Source organism: Vulpes vulpes, chromosome 2 (genome assembly GCF_048418805.1).
Source record: "Vulpes vulpes isolate BD-2025 chromosome 2, VulVul3, whole genome shotgun sequence".
Taxonomy (NCBI): Eukaryota; Metazoa; Chordata; class Mammalia; order Carnivora; family Canidae; genus Vulpes; species Vulpes vulpes.
In genome coordinates, this window is record NC_132781.1 from 79,435,557 (window position 1) to 79,455,059 (window position 19,503).

General features: G+C 40.1%; 1 protein-coding gene across 1 annotated transcript in view; it reads left to right on the forward strand.

Moving 5' to 3' along the window:
- LRRC66 (leucine rich repeat containing 66) overlaps window positions 1-19,503 on the forward strand; it is a 28,659-nt gene that overhangs the window by 2,881 nt on the left and 6,275 nt on the right. Inside the window, exons 2-3 of the mRNA XM_026016564.2 lie at window positions 13,022-13,191; window positions 18,430-18,619. Coding sequence (XP_025872349.1) covers window positions 13,022-13,191; window positions 18,430-18,619 — 360 coding nt within the window. The remainder of the gene's footprint in view (window positions 1-13,021; window positions 13,192-18,429; window positions 18,620-19,503) is intronic.

Genomic DNA, 19,503 nt, shown 5'->3' on the forward strand with positions numbered 1-19,503 from the left:
GTAAGTCCAATTTTAAAAGATGGACTAGACCAAAGAATGAGATGTTTGTTTCCATGTTTGTTTTCAGTGTTGAGGAAATAGCTGAAAGGAAAGCAATTTTATCAGAACAAATAAATGAGTTTCTAAGTGGAATTTCAAGTTATAATATGTGGAATTCATAGTGCAATTAATCTCCCATTACTATAACTTAATTTGTCGAGAGACAAGTATTTAAGTGCTGAATAATAGCGCATGATTTCAAATAACCTACTTTGATTATCATATTTGTTACTAAAAATAGAAAAGCACTAAAAAATAACTAGTTCATGTACTTTCAATATGCAATATGCAGCACAATTCAAATTAAGTTGCTATATTTATAATTTTTGTTTTGTTCAAATGCATTTTGCATCTATTTGTCTAATTGTCCTCCAAATGTAGACTAGAAATATGTTATTGTTATATAATCAATATGTAAATTCCCATGTATTCTGGTATCTAGTAATCTACACAACCAACATTTTATTAAGAAAATGTATCAGATTCATAATCCATAGCCTCCTTTGCCTTTTTTTTTTTTTGCCTTTTTTTTTTTTTGCCTTTTTTAATATTCAAGAGTGCTAGACAGTTTCCTTTCATTTGGCTTTTTAGTCTTGGTCACTATATGCTAAGTATTTATATAAGACATTCTGCTAAAAAAGAAAATGTAAAGATACTGTCTTTTTTTTCTTCATCCCAAATTATGCATAGTTTTTCTTATTTTCAGTTCTTTCATATTTTTATTGTCTTGCTTTTTCTCCAGCTTTTGGTCTTGTTTTAAGCATCGTTTTGACAATAGCCTGCCAGGTGAAGGAATGACTATCCCAGTCACCATATCAACAAAATGGTGAGAGAAGGGGAGGAGCCTTCTCTTCCTAAGCTTGTCCATAAAAGCAATGTGCAGGATTATTTCAGTGTAAAGCATAAAATAATTGCATCTTATTTTATAATTTTATTGTATTCTTATTTTTAGAAACCTGTTATTTGTAGATCATTGGTAATTGAAGAAAAATTTAAAGGAAGACACAAGTCCTTCATGTAATACAGTTGACCCTTGTGCAGGTCCACTTGTACACGGATTGTTTTTTAATAAATGCAATACTGTAAATATATTTTCTTTTCCTTGTGATTGTCTTAATAACATTATCTTTCCTCTAGCTTACTTTATTATAGTAATATAGTATATAATGTTTATAATATACAATGTATTTGTTCATTGACTTTGTTATGGGTAAGGCTTCTGATCAACAGTAGGCTTTTTTTTAATGATTTTATTTATTTATTCATGAGAGATACAGAGAGAGAGGCAGAGACATAGGAAGAAGTAGGCTCCCTGCAGGGAGCCTGATGTGGGACTCGAATCCAGGTCCTTTGACTGAGCCAAAGGCAGAAGCTCAACCACTGAGCCACCCAGGTGCCGAACAGTAGGCTTTTTAGTTTTGGGGAAGTTGAAGTTATATATAAATTTTTTACTGTGGGAGGTCAGCACCCCTAAACCCTGTGTTGTTCAAGGATCAGCTGTATATATTCTTTATGCCTTTGTACATATTTTTCTTTCAAAACTGGATCATACTTTCCATAATATTTCATAATTTGTATTTTCATATCAGTATATTTTGGACATCTTTATATAATTAAGCAATCTCATAAATAATATTTTAAATAGTTGAATAGCTTTTATATGCATATACATATGTTATAATTGAGTTAAACAATATTTGGACTTTCCATTTTGTTTGCTTTACCTTTTTAATGATCATCATTATAGCTACACGTATCCCTACAATATAACATTTTTTAACTAGTATGGTAGATGTGAATATCAACCCATAAATTCAAATATACTAGAGCTATAACCTTCTATTGTCTATAACTCAACATAATTTCTGAGTCCCCATTCTAGTAGGATCTGTTGGGGATTAGGTGTAGATACTTGTACTTATTAACATCAGTCTTTCATGGGCTTTCTTTTGCTTTCCCCAAATTTGTGCCACAGCTGTAGAATCGTATACCCTGAAAAGGCATCAAAGTGTGTGTGCATGTGCATGCATGTGCTTGTGTGTGTGTGTGTGTGTGTGTGTGTGTGTGTGTACGTCCCTTACACCTGCCAGCCAGAGAACATTTCCTTTCAGTTTTTTCAGTTTGGAGAAAATCCTTCCCATTTTTTGTTTCTTCAAAACCCTCTGTCTAAATCTAGAAATTCCTTTCCTTTAAAGGTTTAGGCCTTTGGAAAACAAAAGCCAGAAAGACTTGTAGTCTCCTCTGTTTTCTGCCCTGCACTGCGCCTTCCCTAGGGTAATTAACACAGAGCCTACTTTCTGCTTGCATGGTAAGAAATGGAAAGAGAGAAATAGAGTTAAAAGATTAATAGGTCAAAATGTCCTACCACTGAACATATCTCCTTAAGGCAGATGAATTCCCCAGAGCTAGCTGGAAATCAGAGGGAATACAATTCCATTTAAGGACCAGACACCCCTTATAAAATGCACATCCAACCCCACCTTCCTTTTCCAAGTTGCACTTCTGCCTCCCCAATTATCAGGAAAAATGTTAAACTTGGAAAAGAGAAGAAAAAGTGAAATGAGCAAATTGTATATCTGAAATTCTACTAGAACTCTAGCAAATGAAGCCAGAGAGAGATGAATGAAACCAACAGGTGATGGAAGGCCAGTGTAAGCCCTGAATCTAACTGGATATAATTCAGAGTTATTTTATCCATAGCATTTTGTGATTTGAATTATTTTCCTCTAATCATCATATATTTCAGCTGAGCCTCTGTAACATCCCTCTGCCATTCAGTGATTCTGTGACCGTGGCTCAGTCACTTTGACTTTGAAATCCCATTTTGGAGAGAAAGAGCTGGTAAAGAAGTGCTGCCTGGAGTACCATTCTGTTTCTGACCTTCCCTTTTTTCTTGGATTCCTTTGTAACTAAGCCTGTTTATAGGCAATTTCGGGGGGCCCCTGGCTGGCTCAGTACAGTATGCTGCTCTTGATCTTGGGGTTGTGAATTTGAACCCCACATTGGGGGTACAGTTTACTTAAAAAAACTTTTTTAAAAGGGTAACATCTTGATAATGTAATATTTACACATAGAATTGTTGTGAGGATTAAAGGAAAAATGTATTTCAAGAGCCTAATGTAACATAGCACTTGGCATAATAGATGGTAGCTATTAAAATATGTGAAAAGTACTTTGTATACTTGTAAAGTACTTTGCAAATATTAGTTATTTTTACTCTCTTGGCACAAATTGAGAATAGCAGTCTATTTAGAAACAAATTATAAATTCGGTTTTGTCTAAATCTCAAGTTATCTTTTAAAATGTTAAATAACTACTGTGGTAGATGGAACTCCTAGCCCACGATAATTCCTGAGCAGAGACTCATTTGTATCTACCTGTTTATATAAGTGCTTGTGCTCCTCTAAAATAATATTCGAGATTCTCACAAAGTGGCAGTCAAGCAACTGGCCTTGCAGCACATGTGTACTTTTGTAAATCACGGCCCCTGTCTTAAAATGGGGACAGCTTAAAGAAGCAACAGAAAGTTGCTTTCACTCCGGAAAGCCCACCTCTGTAAGAGTGACAGATCACAGTGACTCACTCAGTGTTAACTGATCCCGTATCATCAGAGTCAGCTGTGATGTCACCAATAAGCTTCATGTTGGGAAAATACCGAGAGGAGGTGCCAGTCAATGCAATTTACCAGTTAGCCAGCTATGACTTTAACCTTACTGATGATTCCACCTTCCTCACATATTTCTGGAGTGCAGCGTTAGTAACAGAAAATCAGTTTCAAAACATTTAAAACAACGGGATCAATCTCCAGTTAAACTGTCCCACCTTCATCAAGCAACATTTTTGGAGTACCCGTAGAGTCCCCGGAAATGTAAAGGCCCGACATCTTACCGGGATTCCAACTAGGTTGACAGGCCAGATTTGACAGCCTGATACTGAACACACTAAATTCTGGAACCCAAGAGACAAATGTGTTACAGATGAGAGGATGTAATCCCTGACTTCTGAAACTGGTGGCGGAAAAAATATATATATATATACATATATATATATATATGTATATATATATATATATATATGTATATATATATATATATATAACCAGTGTATGGTAAAAAACAAAAATATTTTGTATTCTTTTTTTTTTTTCAGGGAATTAAATATTTCCTCCTGGTTGCTATTAGATTTTAAAAATACCAATAACCTGCGTTCTCAATACCAGGTCAGGTTCTAAAATAACAACATGAATGTATGCCAGTAAGCTAAGAGGGTAAGGTCTTTGGCTCACCTGTATAAGATTGACCACATTAAGGGCTACCCTTATGAATCAAATATCTTGTCTAGGACCATTCCAGACTCTTCTGATTCTTAATGCTCTTTGAACTTGAAGCCATAACCTCCTGAATGTCACTATTTATGTCACCAGGTTATCACTTTTAAGAGAACATTTAAGAAGTTCATAGTCCAAAGGAATGTTCCCAAGGCAGTTTAACGTCTGAGTGTACCCTCTGTGGCCTTTCTGCTAATAGGCACTGAGATAATTTCTTGGAAACAATAAAACGCCTATGGCCACTTAAAGGCAAAGGCTAATCGGATTCTTGTCCCCCACGGCTTATAATCATAATAAAGCAGTTCAATAAATAATCCCTTCTCCACAAAAGTGCCTCCATATTTTCCTCCCAATGTTCAACCCCCCTCCCTTGAAACATGGCATCTACCCTCTGATGTCCAAGCCCCAGCCGTGAATGCCCCTCCCAACTTCTTTTGTTCACCTGAGTTCCCCCTCATCCTTGATGCACCACGCAAAATCTCTAAAAGAACACATTTCTCCCCATTGAGAAACACAGCCAAGTGTCGTGGACAAGTTTACTCAAATTTTCCACCTCTATCCTGGGAGACCCCAAACAAACAACATCATTTCTAGGACCCCACCAGTTCCCTTCATACAATTAAACCTTAATTCTCTAACATTGGAAGTAGATGGAAATTTTTCATGTAGAAGGTGTAACTGAACTTAATTCCTATCTGCAGGTTTACCTTCCTCTTGGGGATCTTGGCTTGATACTATGAAGGGAGTCAAGGGGATATCCTTGTAACTCTCTGCCTTCAAAGTCCCTACCCCCCATGCTTAGGATGTTCTGGTCCCATCCTTCTTATTTACTCTTTGTTTGGGGGTTTTTTTGGTTTTATTTAAATTCAATTAATTAACATTACCGTATTATTGGTTTCAGAGGTAGAGGTCAGTAATTCCTCAGTCTTATATAACACCCAGGGCTCATCACATCACGTGCCCTCCTTAATGCCCTTCACCCAGTTACCCCGCCCCCTCGCTCCTCTCCCCTCCAATGACCCTCAGTTTGTTTCCTATGATTAAGAGTCTCTTGTGGTTTGTCTCTCACTCTGATTTCATCTTGGTTTTTTTTTTCTTCTCTCCCCCCACAATCCTCTGTTTCCTCTCTTAAATTCCCCATGAGTGAGATCCTTCTTATTTACTCTTATACTCTTCTTCTATACTCTTATACTTCTTGTATTATTCTATTTACCTGTTAATTGACCTTAAACAAGACACTTAACCTATCAAAAGCTGCCTGGTTCTTATTTTTAACTGCGGATGATGGCACCTACAGGAAGGATATGAGGGTTAGCGATAGTGTTTGTAAAAACTTTAACACAGAGAGTGCTGATACACGTAAAACATTTCTCATATAAAACATTTCTCATCTGGTACATAACAGGTGCTCAAAATGTCAGTTACCCTCTAGTGCCTTTTGACCATCCTGAGTCTCCAATTCTGTTCCCCATGCCAGTCTTTGCTATCATGGTCACTTCTGTGATTTGAGGTACAACGGTAACTGTAGGTGGTCTCCGTTCTCTTTCTGCAGAAGTTCAGAGTTCATATGAAGTTCCGAGTACCCATCAACAATCCTGTTGCTACTGTTCAGGCTTCTGTAAGTCTGTACATTGTTGAGAGGCCCCTGCTTCTCTGTCACCTGACCACAATTTGATCTCCCTTTGACTCTCTGAACCACACTGACCTGTGAGACCATCACCACTATCAAGATATAATGAACTATCCATACCCCTAAAAGCTTCCTCATGCCCCTTGTAATCTATCTTTCCCACCCATCCTCTCCCCTCAATCCAAGTGAACACTGATCTTTCTGATACTATAGATTTGTTTGTATTTTCTATAATTTTATATTCATGCAATCATATGATATGTACTTTCATTTTTGGTATAGATCTTTGCATTCAGCATAATTATTCTGAGATTCATCCACGGTGTTGTCTGTATTAAAAGTTCGTTCCTTTTCATTGCCAGAATTCCATTGTATAGATACGATTTACCAGTTAGTGGACACTTAGGCTGTCTCTTTTTACTATAATAAATAAAACTGCTAGCTAAAGGGATGGAGAAAGATAAACCATTACGTAAACACTAACCAAAAGAAGAGTGGAGTGGCTATATTAATTTCAGACAAAGTTTCCTTTAGAACAGGAAACTATCAAGGTTAAATAAAGCACTTATAAAGAGAATAAAGGGGCCAATTCTTGAAGACGACCTAATAATTTTAAACATAAATGCACCTAACAACAGAGTGTCAAACTATATGAGGAAAAACTGACAACTGAAAAGAGAATTAGAAAAATCCACTGTAGTTGGAGACTCCCAGCACTCCCCCGTCAACTAACAGATTAAGCAGGCAGGTGATCAATAAGGATCACTCTCAATCAACTTGATCAAATTGGCATGTATAGAATACTCCCTCCAACAACAGTAGAATACACATTATTTCAAGCTTACATGAAACATTTACCAGGACAGACCTCGTTCTGGACCATAAAACACATCTTAACAAATTTGAATAACAAATCATGCAAAGTATGTTCTCAGATTACAGTGGAATTAAGCTTGGAAATTAGCAACAGAAAGCTGCAAACCCCTCAAAGCTCTGGGAATTAAATAACACATTTCTAGGTAACACGTGTCACAGAAGAAGCCTCAAGAGGGATTTGAAAATATTTTAAGCTAAGTGAAAATGAAAATTCAATTTGTCAAAATTTGCGGGATGTGGCAAAAGCAGTGGTTAGAGGGAAATGTATAGCATTAAAAGCATCCACTGGAAGAAAAGTCTAAAATCAATAACATAAGTTTCCTCCTTGGGAAATTAAAGAAGTAAGAGCAATGTAAGTTTAAAGCAAACAGAAAAAAAAGAAATCATAGAAATCCCAGCAGAGGGGCACCTGGTGACTTAGTGGTTGAGCATCTGCCTTCAGCTCAGCACGGGATCCCGGGATCCTGGGATGGAGTCCTGCATGGGGCTCCCCGCAGGGAGCCTGCTTCTCCCCCTGCCTATGTCTCTGCCTCTCTGTGTGTCTCTAACGACTAAATAAATAAAATCTAAAAAAAAAAAAAAAAAGAAAGAAAGAAAAAAGAAAAGAAAAATCGCAGCGGAAATCAGTGGAATTTAAAACAGGAAAAACAATAGATAAAATCAAAAACATAATGTTTCTTTGAAAAAAATAAAGCTAATAACCCTTTAGCCAAAAAGAAAAAAAAAATAAGATGACACAAGTTGCCACTATCTGAGATAAAAGAGGGGTTATTGCTACTGTTCCTATCAACATTAAAAAAAATAATAATAAAACAGTCTTTGTAGTAATACATGCTTTCGTTTCTCTTGGATGAATAACCTAGGTGTAGAATGGCTGAGCTGTATGTCAAGTAGATGTCTAACTTTTGAAGAAATTGCCAGTCCTGTGTGCAATGGTCATATCATTTTAAATTCCCACCAGCATTATGTAAGAATTTCAGTTGTCCTATATCCTTACCAGATATGGGCAATCTTTTTAATTTTAGCCATATTAATAGATGAATAGTGGTATATCATTGTGGTTTTAATTTGGATTTTCCAAATGACTAATGATACTGAATATCTTTCTGTGTGCTTATTTGCCATCTGTGTATCTCTGATGATGCATATAAATCTTTGGCCAATTTCTACTTTTTTAAAAATTATTGAGTTATGGGGCACCTGGGTGGCCCAGTGGAATAAACATCTGCCTTCAGCTTAAAGGTCATGATCTCAGGGTCCTGATCAAGCCCCACATCGGGCTCCTTTCTCAGAGGGGAGCTTGTTTCTCCCTCTCTTTCTATCACTCCCCCACTTGTGTTCTCTGTCAAAGAAATAAATAAAATATATTTTTTAAAAATCTATGAAAGAAGAGAAAAAATTTATTAAAAAATTATTGAATTTTGAGTGTTCTTTATATATTCTGGATACAAGATATATGATTTGCAAATATTTTCTCCCAGACTATGGCTTGAGTATTTATTGTTTTAACAATGTCTTTCAAAGAGCAGAATTTTAAATTTTTGTGAAGTACAGTTCATCACTTAATGTATAATTTGTGTTTTGGTGTCATATCTAAGAAATCTTTGCCTAATCCAAAGTCACAAAGATTCTCTCCTATGTTTTCTTCCAGAAGTTTTATAACTTTACTTTTTTACATTTTATATATTAGGTTTATGATGTCTTTACATTTAGGTTTAAATTTAGGTTTATGATGTTTTAAAATAGTTCGAGTTAATTTTTTTGTACACGGTATGAATAACATATAGAAGTTTTAAAGATATGCAATTATTCCAGCACCATTTGTAGAAAAGACTATTTTTTCCCATCCTTTTACATGTATCCTATCCATGTTTCTATATTTAAAGTGGATTTCTTGTAGGAATTATATAGCTGACTCTTGAATTTTTATCCAAACTTGGAATCTTTGCCATTTATTTGGTGTTTTTAGACTATTATTCATATCTATCATCTTGATTTTTTTTTCTATTTGTTCCTTCTCTTCTTTGTTCCTTTTATCTTTTTTCTGCCTTTCTTGCATTCATTGCATATTTTTTTAAAGTAATCCAATCTCCTTTGTAGGCTTACTAGCCATAATTCTTTGCTATTGCATTTTAGTGATTGCTTTGGGGTTTCCAATATACATCCTAACATCACAAGAAATTTTAACAATACTCTTCCACCTTTCTTCTATTGTTTGTGCTAGTATTGTCATACATTTTACCCCTACATATAAGTCCCACAATACATGTTAAAATTTTTGCTTTAAACATGGGCCTGTCCATGCCTTTTTTTTTTTTTTTTTTTTTGGTATGAAATGTTCATGGTTAAACAGTAATGCTTAAGAGATCTGAATTTCTTTTTTTTTATTTGAATTTATTTTTTATTGGTGTTCAGTTTGCCAACATATAGAATAACACCCAGTGCTCATCCCATCAAGTGCCCACCTCAGCGCCCGTTACCCAGTCACCCCCCACCCCCCCGTCCACCTCCCCTTCCACCACCCCTAGTTCGTTTCCCAGAGTTAGGAGTCTTCATGTTCTGTCTCCCTTTCTGATATTTCCCACTTATTTTTTCTCCTTTCCTCTTTATTCCCTTTCACTATTATTTATATTCCCCAAATGAATGAGACCATATGATGTTTGTCCTTCTCCGATTGACTTATTTCACTCAGCATAATACCCTCCAGTTCCATCCACGTCGAAGCAAATGGTGGGTATTTGTCGTTTCTAATGGCTGAGTAATATTCCATTGTATACATAGACCACATCTTCTTTATCCATCATCTTTTGATGGACACCGAGGCTCCTTCCACAGTTTGGCTATTGTGGACATTGCTGCTAGAAACATCGGGGTGCAGGTGTCCCGGCGTTTCACTGCATCTGTATCTTTGGGGTAAATCCCCAGCAGTGTGATTGCTGGGTCGTAGGGCAGGTCTATTTTTAACTCTTTGAGGAACCTCCACACAGTTTTCCAGAGGGGCTGCACTCTGGAAACCAGTTCACATTCCCACCAACAGTGCAGGAGGGTTCCCCTGTTCTCCGCATCCTCTCCAACATTTGTGGTTTCCTGCTTTGTTAATTTTCCCCATTCTCTCTGCTGTGAGGTGGGATCTCATTGTGGTTTTTATTTGTATTTCCCTGATGGCCAGTGATGCGGAGCATTTCCTCATGTGCTTGTTGGCCATGTCTATGTCTTCCTCTGTGAGATTTCTGTTCATGTCTTTTGCCCATTTCGTGATTGGATTGTTTGTTTCTTTGCTATTGAGTTTAATAAGTTCTTTATAGATCTTGGAAACTAGCCCTTTATCTGATATGTCATTTGCAAATCTCTTCTCCCATTCTGTAGGTTGCCTTTGAGTTTTGTTGACGGTATCTTTTGCTTTGCAAAAGCTTCTTATCCTGATGAAGTTCCAATAGTTCATTTTTGCTTTTGTTTCTCTTTCCTTCATGGATGAATCTTGCAAGAAGTTACTGTGGCCGAGTTCAAAAAGGGTGTTGCCTGTGTTCTCCTCTAGGATTTTGATGGAATCTTGTCTCACATTAAGATCTTTAATCCATTTTGAGTTTATCTCTGTGTATGGTGTAAGAGAGTGGTCTAGTTTCATTCTTCTGCATGTGGATGTCCAATTTTCCCAGCACCATTTATTGAAGAGACTGTCTTTTTTCCAGTGGATAGTCTTTCCTCCTTTGTCGAATATTGGTTGACCATAAAGTTGAGGGTCCACTTCTGGATTCTCTGTTCCATTGATCTATGTGTCTGTTTTTGTGCCAGTATGAATTTCAATCCCAGCTCCATAGCTCCACCTACCATGACGTGGGGCAACTTCTTAACTTCACTGCATCTAGGTTTTGCCATTTACAAGATGATAAAACCCTCAGGGCTCTATGAGGATTAAAAGGAAATGTTGGGGGCACCTGGGTGGCTCAGTCAGTTAAGCATCTGCCTTGGGCTCAGGTCCTGATCCCAGGACCCTGGGATCAGGCCCCACGTTGGGCTCCCTGCTTGGCAGGGAGCCTGCTTCTCCTCCCTCTGCTGCTCCCCTGCTGGTGTGCTCGCGCTCTCTCTCTCTCTCTCTCTCAAATAAATAAATAAAATATTTAAAAATAAAAGAAAAATAAAAGGAGATGTTTGTGAAGTACTTAGAGCATAAAGAGAGTATATCATTAAATAGGAGTTTTAAAATGATTTCTTCCCTCCACTGAGCTCCTAGGGTCCATGTTAAGCAGTGAGATACTACAGAACTATGAGCTCACACCCACCTAGAAGCAATGTTGAGGAAACCATAGCTTCTTTCATACTGGTGTCTTATGCTGCACTTTTTTCTCACAGACCCATATGTTGACATATTAAAAGGTGTAGGACCATTCTTCACAAAGAAACATTTTCTCTAAGGGTTATATTCAAACTACTTTACAACAGGCCTGTAGACTGGGCTTTCAGTTGTGTGCCTAGGGCAGTGGGGCTGCACACAAAGGCCTGGCCATGGTTATTTACAAACCAATATGGAAGTATTTCTTGCTAGCCTATGGCAGCTAAATTTCAGCCTCAGTTCTCTCCCATTTTTCTTAAACATGCTGCTTCTTGGCCTATCCTTTGTTTTCCTGCTTTTGGTAGAGGCATGAGTACAAAGAAATCTTCTGTAAGTGCCTGCCCCATCTAAAGCAGGCAGCCCTCACTCGGCTCTAGCCCAACATTGACTTGTGCCCGTTGGGACTTCTAATTTTTCAAAGAGATGCTAGAAATGCAAATTTTTGCATTCAGTCTTTAATGTTAGCTCAGTAATTTTTAAATCTCTCTGCGGGTCACACACTGTGACCTCCAGTTTATTGAATACATACTATATTTCAGGCACTGCAAGAGTTAACAACGCTGTGAGTTCTGCCTCCAGAAGGTACTAAAGTATCTGATGGAAGAGGCAGAGAGGCAAACAACAGTTCATTTTACAGTAGGAGGGTGGGGGTGTAACTGCTTGTATGACCGGGAGCTTTTTCTTGTGTGTATGTCTTATCACTCAGATACAAGGATGCTATGCTCTATTTGCCCTCAGCACTAAGTGCCTAGCTCATTATGTTGTGATTGAGTTGTCTAATGTTCTCTTACGTAATCCGTACAGCTGATGTGAACCTATGATAACATCAATGTATGGCTATTTACATTAAGTCATCATCTCTGCATAATCAGTCTGATAATGAGTGCCTTGCAGACCGTAGACAAGGAATAAACCCTTCTGGAATTGAACCAACCTGATCTGTTAAGTAGCAGTTGGTTAAAGACACAAACTATGTGCGAGGGGCGCCTGGGTGGCTCAGTTCAGCGCCTGTCCTGGGCTCAGGTTATAACCTGGGGGTCCTGGGGTCCAGCCTGCCAGGGACTCCCTGCTCAGTGAGGAGTCTGCTTCTTCCTCTCCCTCTGTCCCTCCCCCCTCACTCGTGATTTCTCTCTCTTTCAAATAAATAAATAAAATCCTTTTAAAAAAAAAAGAAAAAAGACACAAACTACATGTGAGAACAGAGCAGAAGGAAAATGTGAAAATGCAGGGCATCCTTGTGAGACTCATATGGGAAATCAGATTTGGAAGTCTGCTCTGACTGGCACCTCCTTCTCAGCCTTTATGTTCTGTGCCAAATGGGCCTCCTGGTTTACTCTCTGGAATCAAGTGAAATACAGAGACAGAGACCAAAACCACATTAGATTGTCTTGTCCAGAAACAAAACCTAGATACAACTTATTATGTCTGGAAAATAGCAAGGCCTAGAAATGTTACAGCATCCACAGTAACTCTCGAGTGTTACTACCAATGATGGTTTAGTTCATATCCTTCCCTCCCCTCGCTCAGAACGTCTGTATCTGTTTGCATGTGGCTCTTTCTCCCCCAAGAACATTGGAATCATACTCTAGGCTGTTCTGCAACTGAACACCGTCCCTCCCAGGCGGGCCGTGGTTCCTGTACATCTCCCCTGGCTCTCTAAGCCTGGGGGATGCAGCGCAGGATCGCCTACCCTACCCCATTGAACCAGTCCTCCTTGGACGGCCACGCAGGGTGTCTCCATTGCTTCATTCACCCTTATAAACAATGGTACAGTACATATCACCTATTTATATTTTAATGTGTTTTTTCATTTTAATAGGATTGTGGAAACTGAAGTCATTACAGAGTCTGGATCTGTCGTTCAACAGGATATCACAGATCGGTTTGTCTGACTTTCAGAACTGCCTGCGGCTGGAGAACCTCTACTTAAAGAGCAACAAGATAGTCAGGATTCATCCAGAAGCCTTCAAGGACCTCAAGAAGTTACAGGTTATAAAATGACTTTTAGAGCTTTTCCAATAGGCAGACATCTGGGCAATAACATTAGAAGAATATTTCTATTGAAGAGCTCCTCACCTAGGAGTACTGGCTATTAGTCAAAATCTAGAGATTTTAGAGTCTGTTTTAAGACTCTGCTGAAATTGCTGAAGTCTCTCTCTTGCCTCAAAAATCAAATGTCTCAGTAATGGATGTGAGTTTTACTTGAACATAACACTCAGCAGCAAAAACTGGCACATTTTTCTAAATCAAATTAAACCCAACTCCAAGCTTCCACTTAACAGTTGGCAAGAAATTCAATCTGAGTTATAAGTCGAGGCTCCCTCCCTGAGCTGCAGGGTGGGTCAAAGGTCCCTGGGGTCTTGTGCAGCCTGGAGCACTTGCGGAGGTTCCCCCTGCCCCCGGGGCAAGGCTGAGCTGTCCGGAACCGGGCGATACAGGGCTCTGAAGGCCTGTGACACTGTTGCTTTCAAACCCAAATGGGGCACTAAATAATAAAAATGATGATAATAACAGCTCGTATCTGTACTTACCACATGCCACCTACTGTTCTAAACAAATGTCAGACTCATCCTGGGGGCTCCGTGTCACATTTTGGAGCTGCAGTGCCTTTCTCTCAGGCACCTTGAGGTTTATCTCACTGAAGCACTGACAGCTGTGAAGGGGAGGATCCCCCGAGGGCCTGCTCCAGGCTAGGCAGCCTCGGCTCCTTCCCTCAGCACCTTCCTCCAACCTCCCCACTCTTCGATCTCCCCACAGTGTTCCTTTAGAAAGGCCTCCAGTGTGACATCTAGCGATGTCCTAGGGAAAGATTCAGTCCCCCATATCCTCCATCACACACCCTCACTCTGTATATAGGCCAGCATCGTTCAATAGAAACAAATTGTGAGCCGCACATGCAATTTTAGATGTTCTAGTAACTGGATTCAGAAAGGAAAAAATAAGCAGGTGCATTTCATTTAGTAATATATTTTGTAACCCACAATATCCAAATATTGTCTTTTACCCATGTAACCAATATAAAAATTATTCATGAGATATTTTACATCATTTTTCACACTTAAGACTTCAAACCCCGGTGTATATTATACACACCCTCGTCCCAACATGACTAGTCATGTTTCAATGCTCGAAAGTCACGTGTGGCTAAGGGCCGTCATATTGGGCAGCATCGACATAGACAGCGGCTGTTTCCCAGTTTTATAAAAAGTGTTATTCAAGTACGGGTGCAAGACAAATTTCCAACTGCCACCTTTCAGCCAGCCCCCCCCGCCCCCAGTCCCTCCGCTATTGAAGGGAGGAGAGTGAAGCAGTGGTAAGGTGGGTGGACTCTGGGCTCAGCTGCCTGGCTTGAGATCTAGGCTCTGCCCCTTTGCAGGCACACAATCTTGGGCAAGTCACCCAATCTCTCTGTGCCTCTGTTTTCTCGTCTGAAAAATGGAGGTAACTTCATTCCTTTCTCATAAATTAAATGTTTTAATGCATTCGCAGCACTGTAGTGCATAGTGCTTCGAATAATACTTGGAATATAGCAAGCTCTTTATCAATACAGACTGTGTATAGAAATTCTCAAGTGGCCACAGCACCCTACTCTTGAACATACAAATCTGGTCACGCCACTTCTTGTTAAAAATCCTTCTAAGCAAAAAAAAAAAAAAAATCCTTCTAAGCTTTCACAACAAGGGCCTGGCCCCTGCCTGTCTCCCCAACCTCTTTGCAAACCACTCTCCCTTGCTCACTGCACTCCTGCTTCTATCTTCACACCAAGGCTGAAGGAGCACACGCGGATCCTCTCCCTGGGAGAGCTAACTCTTATGAATCCTTCCAATGTCACTTCTTCAAGGAAGCCATCCTGGGGCCTCCGCATTGAATTAGCTGCCCTTTTATATACACTTATAATGTGCTATGCTTTCTCCTCATTGCAGTTCTCACAACTCAATTTATTTAATTATAGGTACGGTTCATTGTTAATGCCTATATCCCCATAATCTCTTTAAGGACATACATCATGATCTATCTTGTTTTAGTGCTTAGCTTATGTCTAATTCATAACACATTTAAAAATACTCGCTGAACAAAAATGGATGATGATCCTGAATAGGTACATTACAAATGACTACTAATTTAGCAGCCTAAAGCCACATACATATTATGTCATGATCTGGGGAGTCAGGAAGCCAGGCAAGGGCCTGGGTCCTTTGCTAAGGGTATCTCAAGAGGCTAAAGTCAAGATGTTGGCCAGGGTTGGAGACTCACCTGAAGGCCCAGCTGGAGATGGACCCACTGCCAAGCTCACGCGGTTGTCAGCAAGACTCAGTTCCTTGTGGGCTATGGAAGTGAGGCTCGGTTCCTCACTGGCTGTCAGCCTTAGCCTGCCTTGAGTTCGTGTCACGTGGGCCTCTCCATAGGGCAGCTCACTTTAGAGCCCGAGTAGAGAGCCTGCTAACAAGAAAAACATTACAATCTAGATGATGTAATCAGGGGAGTGACATCACATTGCTTTTGCCATACTCGATTGCTTAGAACCAAGTCATAGCCCCTGCCTACACTCTAAGGGAGGAGAGTCCTCAAGGGCATCAAGACCAGGTGGCAGGACCACTGGGGACCATCTTTGCCACGGTAATTATCAGAGCAGATGAGAAAGTCCACTCAACTTGGCAGTGCTCCCCAGGTCCCCACAAGTAGGCTGCTGGATTGCCTGGGAACCTCCCCTAGTATACTATACACTGATTATAAGTGTATTTGTGGGTGTGATTGCCCTGTGTCTGTTGTTACTTCCTATGCATTCTTACTGTGCTTCATAAGTGTCCTGTAGCTCACAGGTAAGAACTGCTACAGGCAAACTAAAAACCAGCCCCAAGACTATTTTAAATCATCTGTAATTCTCACTTCATCTGAACTGCCCAGAATCACGCAATTCCTCCTTCTCCATGATCCCTTCTCCATGTTTGGCAATAACTCTAAAAACTGGTTTTGGAACTTGGTGAACATATTTGGTACCAGAAAGCTGAATATCAAAATAGATGTTGGGGTTTTTTTTCCACTTTCAGGAGATGAATTTAGTATTTGCACTATGCTATGTGTCTTCCCATGTGGGAATCTTTTCAAAAGCCGGATAGATTTTTCGAAGCATAAATTCATCATTGTGTTTAGATCAAATGAAATAAGTTCCACTGACATTTCAAATTAGCATTCCTTTTCTTAATCGTTCCCATTCTTCTTAGAGGCAGTGATTTGTGTAGCAACATTACATGCCTGTCCCAGTCTTTTCTATAATGTACACCCCCTCGGATGATGGTGGATGGCTTTTTCTTTAGGCAAATGAGACTGTTCTGCTTTCATCTTTCCTCAGAAATTATTCCTCCTAAATCATTCTATTAGCTTTCTGTTCCTGCTCCAGTTTTGTTTTTCAGTTCCATGATTTGTAATATAATAAGATGCTGGGATGAAGAAAATGCAGATATGCCCTAAAAGGCAAATAACTACCTGAAACACATCGGAGTATTTCACTGTGTTGCTGAGGAGGGCTACATAAGGAAAGCTACTGATCCCAGGCAAGGCCTGGCCAAGTGAAGTGGCTTTTGCTCCCCTTACATCCCCCCCGCCGCCCCCCAAGTCTCCTCCTTCCTGTTTCAGGCAACCTCCCTTTGGGCTTCAAGACTACTTGGTTGCTCAGTGCTGGAAAGGTCATCTCCTCACTACCTAAGTTCAGGGAGAATTCTGGTCTATACTTTGTGGTCTTGGTCGTGGTGCTGTTTGATTGTTTGAATCCTCTCTTCTTAGGAATTTATATAACCCAAGATGCCAGTGCTGTTTTCCCCGCTGATGTTTAAAAAACAATTGACCTGGATAACATTCAGCCTCTCTGGCTGTCATCCATGGCCCACTTTTTTTTTTCCTTCCAGCAAGGTTTGCACTTTCTCTTTTATGATTTTCTCTTCTGATTACCACCTGCCCCTCCCTAAGCCCCTTGACCCCACCCTGCTGCCTCCTGCCCTAGGCCTCCTCCACCCAGCCTGTCATTCCCGTGCAGTGAACCCAGGCTCCAAGAGGGCATGTTCCAGAGTGGAAGGTACACAGCTAGATCACATTTCAACTCTGCCATTCCATTCATTCATTTATTCATTCATTCATTCCCTTCTCCATTATTTACTGAGCGTTCACTGTGTACCAGGCCCTGGTTCTACAGGGGCTGTGTGGTATGCACTGTGTGACCTAGCCCAGTTTACTACTCTGTGAAAGGGGCGGGGGGTGGGGAGGGAGAGGAAGCTTTTGGGAAGATTGGAGACAATATATGTGAAACACCCAGGAGAATGCCTGGTACACAGTAGCACTCTGCGAACAATAGCTAGAGCTACGCCCAACTGCTTTCCCTGCTGTATCATGCCACTGTCATATTCAACAGATCCTGCTCTGTGTTTCTAGAGCCACTGAAGCCCTTTTTGTTCCCCAGGTTCCCGTTCATTTCTGATTAGGCTAGCAAAATTAGTCATCTTGTGAATACTAGGTAGCCACGGATACTGATATCTCAGGGGGACCCTTGAGATCATCGCTGATGCAAAAGATCTCTGTCTTTGCTACTTCTGGTCAACCGCGATTCTTACGTGTTTTATGTTCTCATCGTCTGGTATCTTTGGTTGCTTTCCAGATCACAGCGCCTCTAGAAATTCTAGACCTGGTATCTAATTCTAGACCTTGATAACAACAGGGAGTCTAGGTTTTATTTAAAAGTAAAAATTAGAGATGCCTGGGGTGCCTCAGCAGTTGAGCACCTGCTTTTGGCTCAGGGCATGATCCCCCAGTCCCAGGATCGAGTCCCACGTCGGGCTCCCTGCATGGAGCCTGTTTCTCCCTCTGCCTGTGTCTCTGCCTCTCTCTCTCTCTGTGTCTCCCATGAATGAGTAAATAAACAAAATCTTTAAAAAAATAAAATAAAATAAAAGTAAAAATTACAACTCATAGGAAAAAAAGGAAGGGGAAATGGTTGGGCATATAATATAGGCACATACTTAAAGCTTTCACATACATTTAATCCTTACAACAACCCTAGGAAGTAGGCTCTTAAAAAGTGAACCGTTTGCTGAGGCTCACAGATTCTCTAACTTCTCAAATCCGTGCTAAATTCCTGTTGCCTCCACAGCAATGTAAACAATATCTGTAACTATTATTTATTTTGTCTCTAAATGTCTTTATTCACAGGCTGTCCCCAATTTGTCTCTTCTCAAACAGGTTGTTGACCTCAGCGACAATGTTCTGACCACCATCCTACCAATGATGATCATTGCTCTCGAACTCCCCCATCTGGAAGTGGACTTGGCTGATAACCCATGGCAGTGTGACTATAGCGTGGCAGCCTTTCAGAATGTCATTTCTGAATCCTGGAGGAAAACATGGAATGTAATCTGCAGCAAGTCTGTGGGTAAGTCAGCGGTGCCTCTTCTCTCTGAAACGGTTCCAGCTGAACTGAAAAAGCACATGAAAAATTTAGTCTCATTTGAAACCGTGACAGTCCCCCTGAAAGCGAGGGTGTTGATTATGGCATCAAGTCAGCCACGGGCTATGTCACGGAGTAATCACTGGCAGCTAACTGCTTCCCTCAGTTCGCGAATGATTTTCTTCACGCGGTCAGAGAAACCTAGCTCAAATAGCTCAGGAAACAATTTGATTTGGTCGAAGACAGAAGTTTCACAGGAAGACAAAGCCCCAAAAGGTCACATTTTTATTCCGATGCTTAACAAATAGCTGGTCAAAGAAAGAACTTCTGAAATGCAAAACATGATTAATTTAAAGTATTTGCCCCTGAAAATAACACTATATTTTAACTATGCTAGGATTTAAATAAAGTGCTTGCTGACCCTCTGAAAGTATAATCCTATATATGTGTGTGCTGTATGTACATACACACACCACACGCATATTTCAAAAGTATACATTGATTTGTTCCCTGATCTTCTCCCAAAATGCTAGACTATGTTACTAGAGTTGAACATTCTGGAAGACTTTTTTTGGCCATTAACTATCTTGGCTAAATCTCAAATTCCTAACTGGGTATCAGGGGGAGGCGGGTAGGGTTTTCTGTAAAGAGTCCTGGACTCTGTTCTGCCCGTGACCGCCACTGACGTAGAAATATCGTGATGCTTACCCGGTTTTAAAGAAATCCATGAAGATCACAGAGAAGTCTTAACGTCAGCCATCCCGTTTCATTCCTCTATAAAAGCCACAACTAGCCTCCTGGGTATGGAAGCAGAATGTCAGAAACCAGCCAGAAACTTGAATGTTTGTTTACCACGGGTGGGGTGGTGG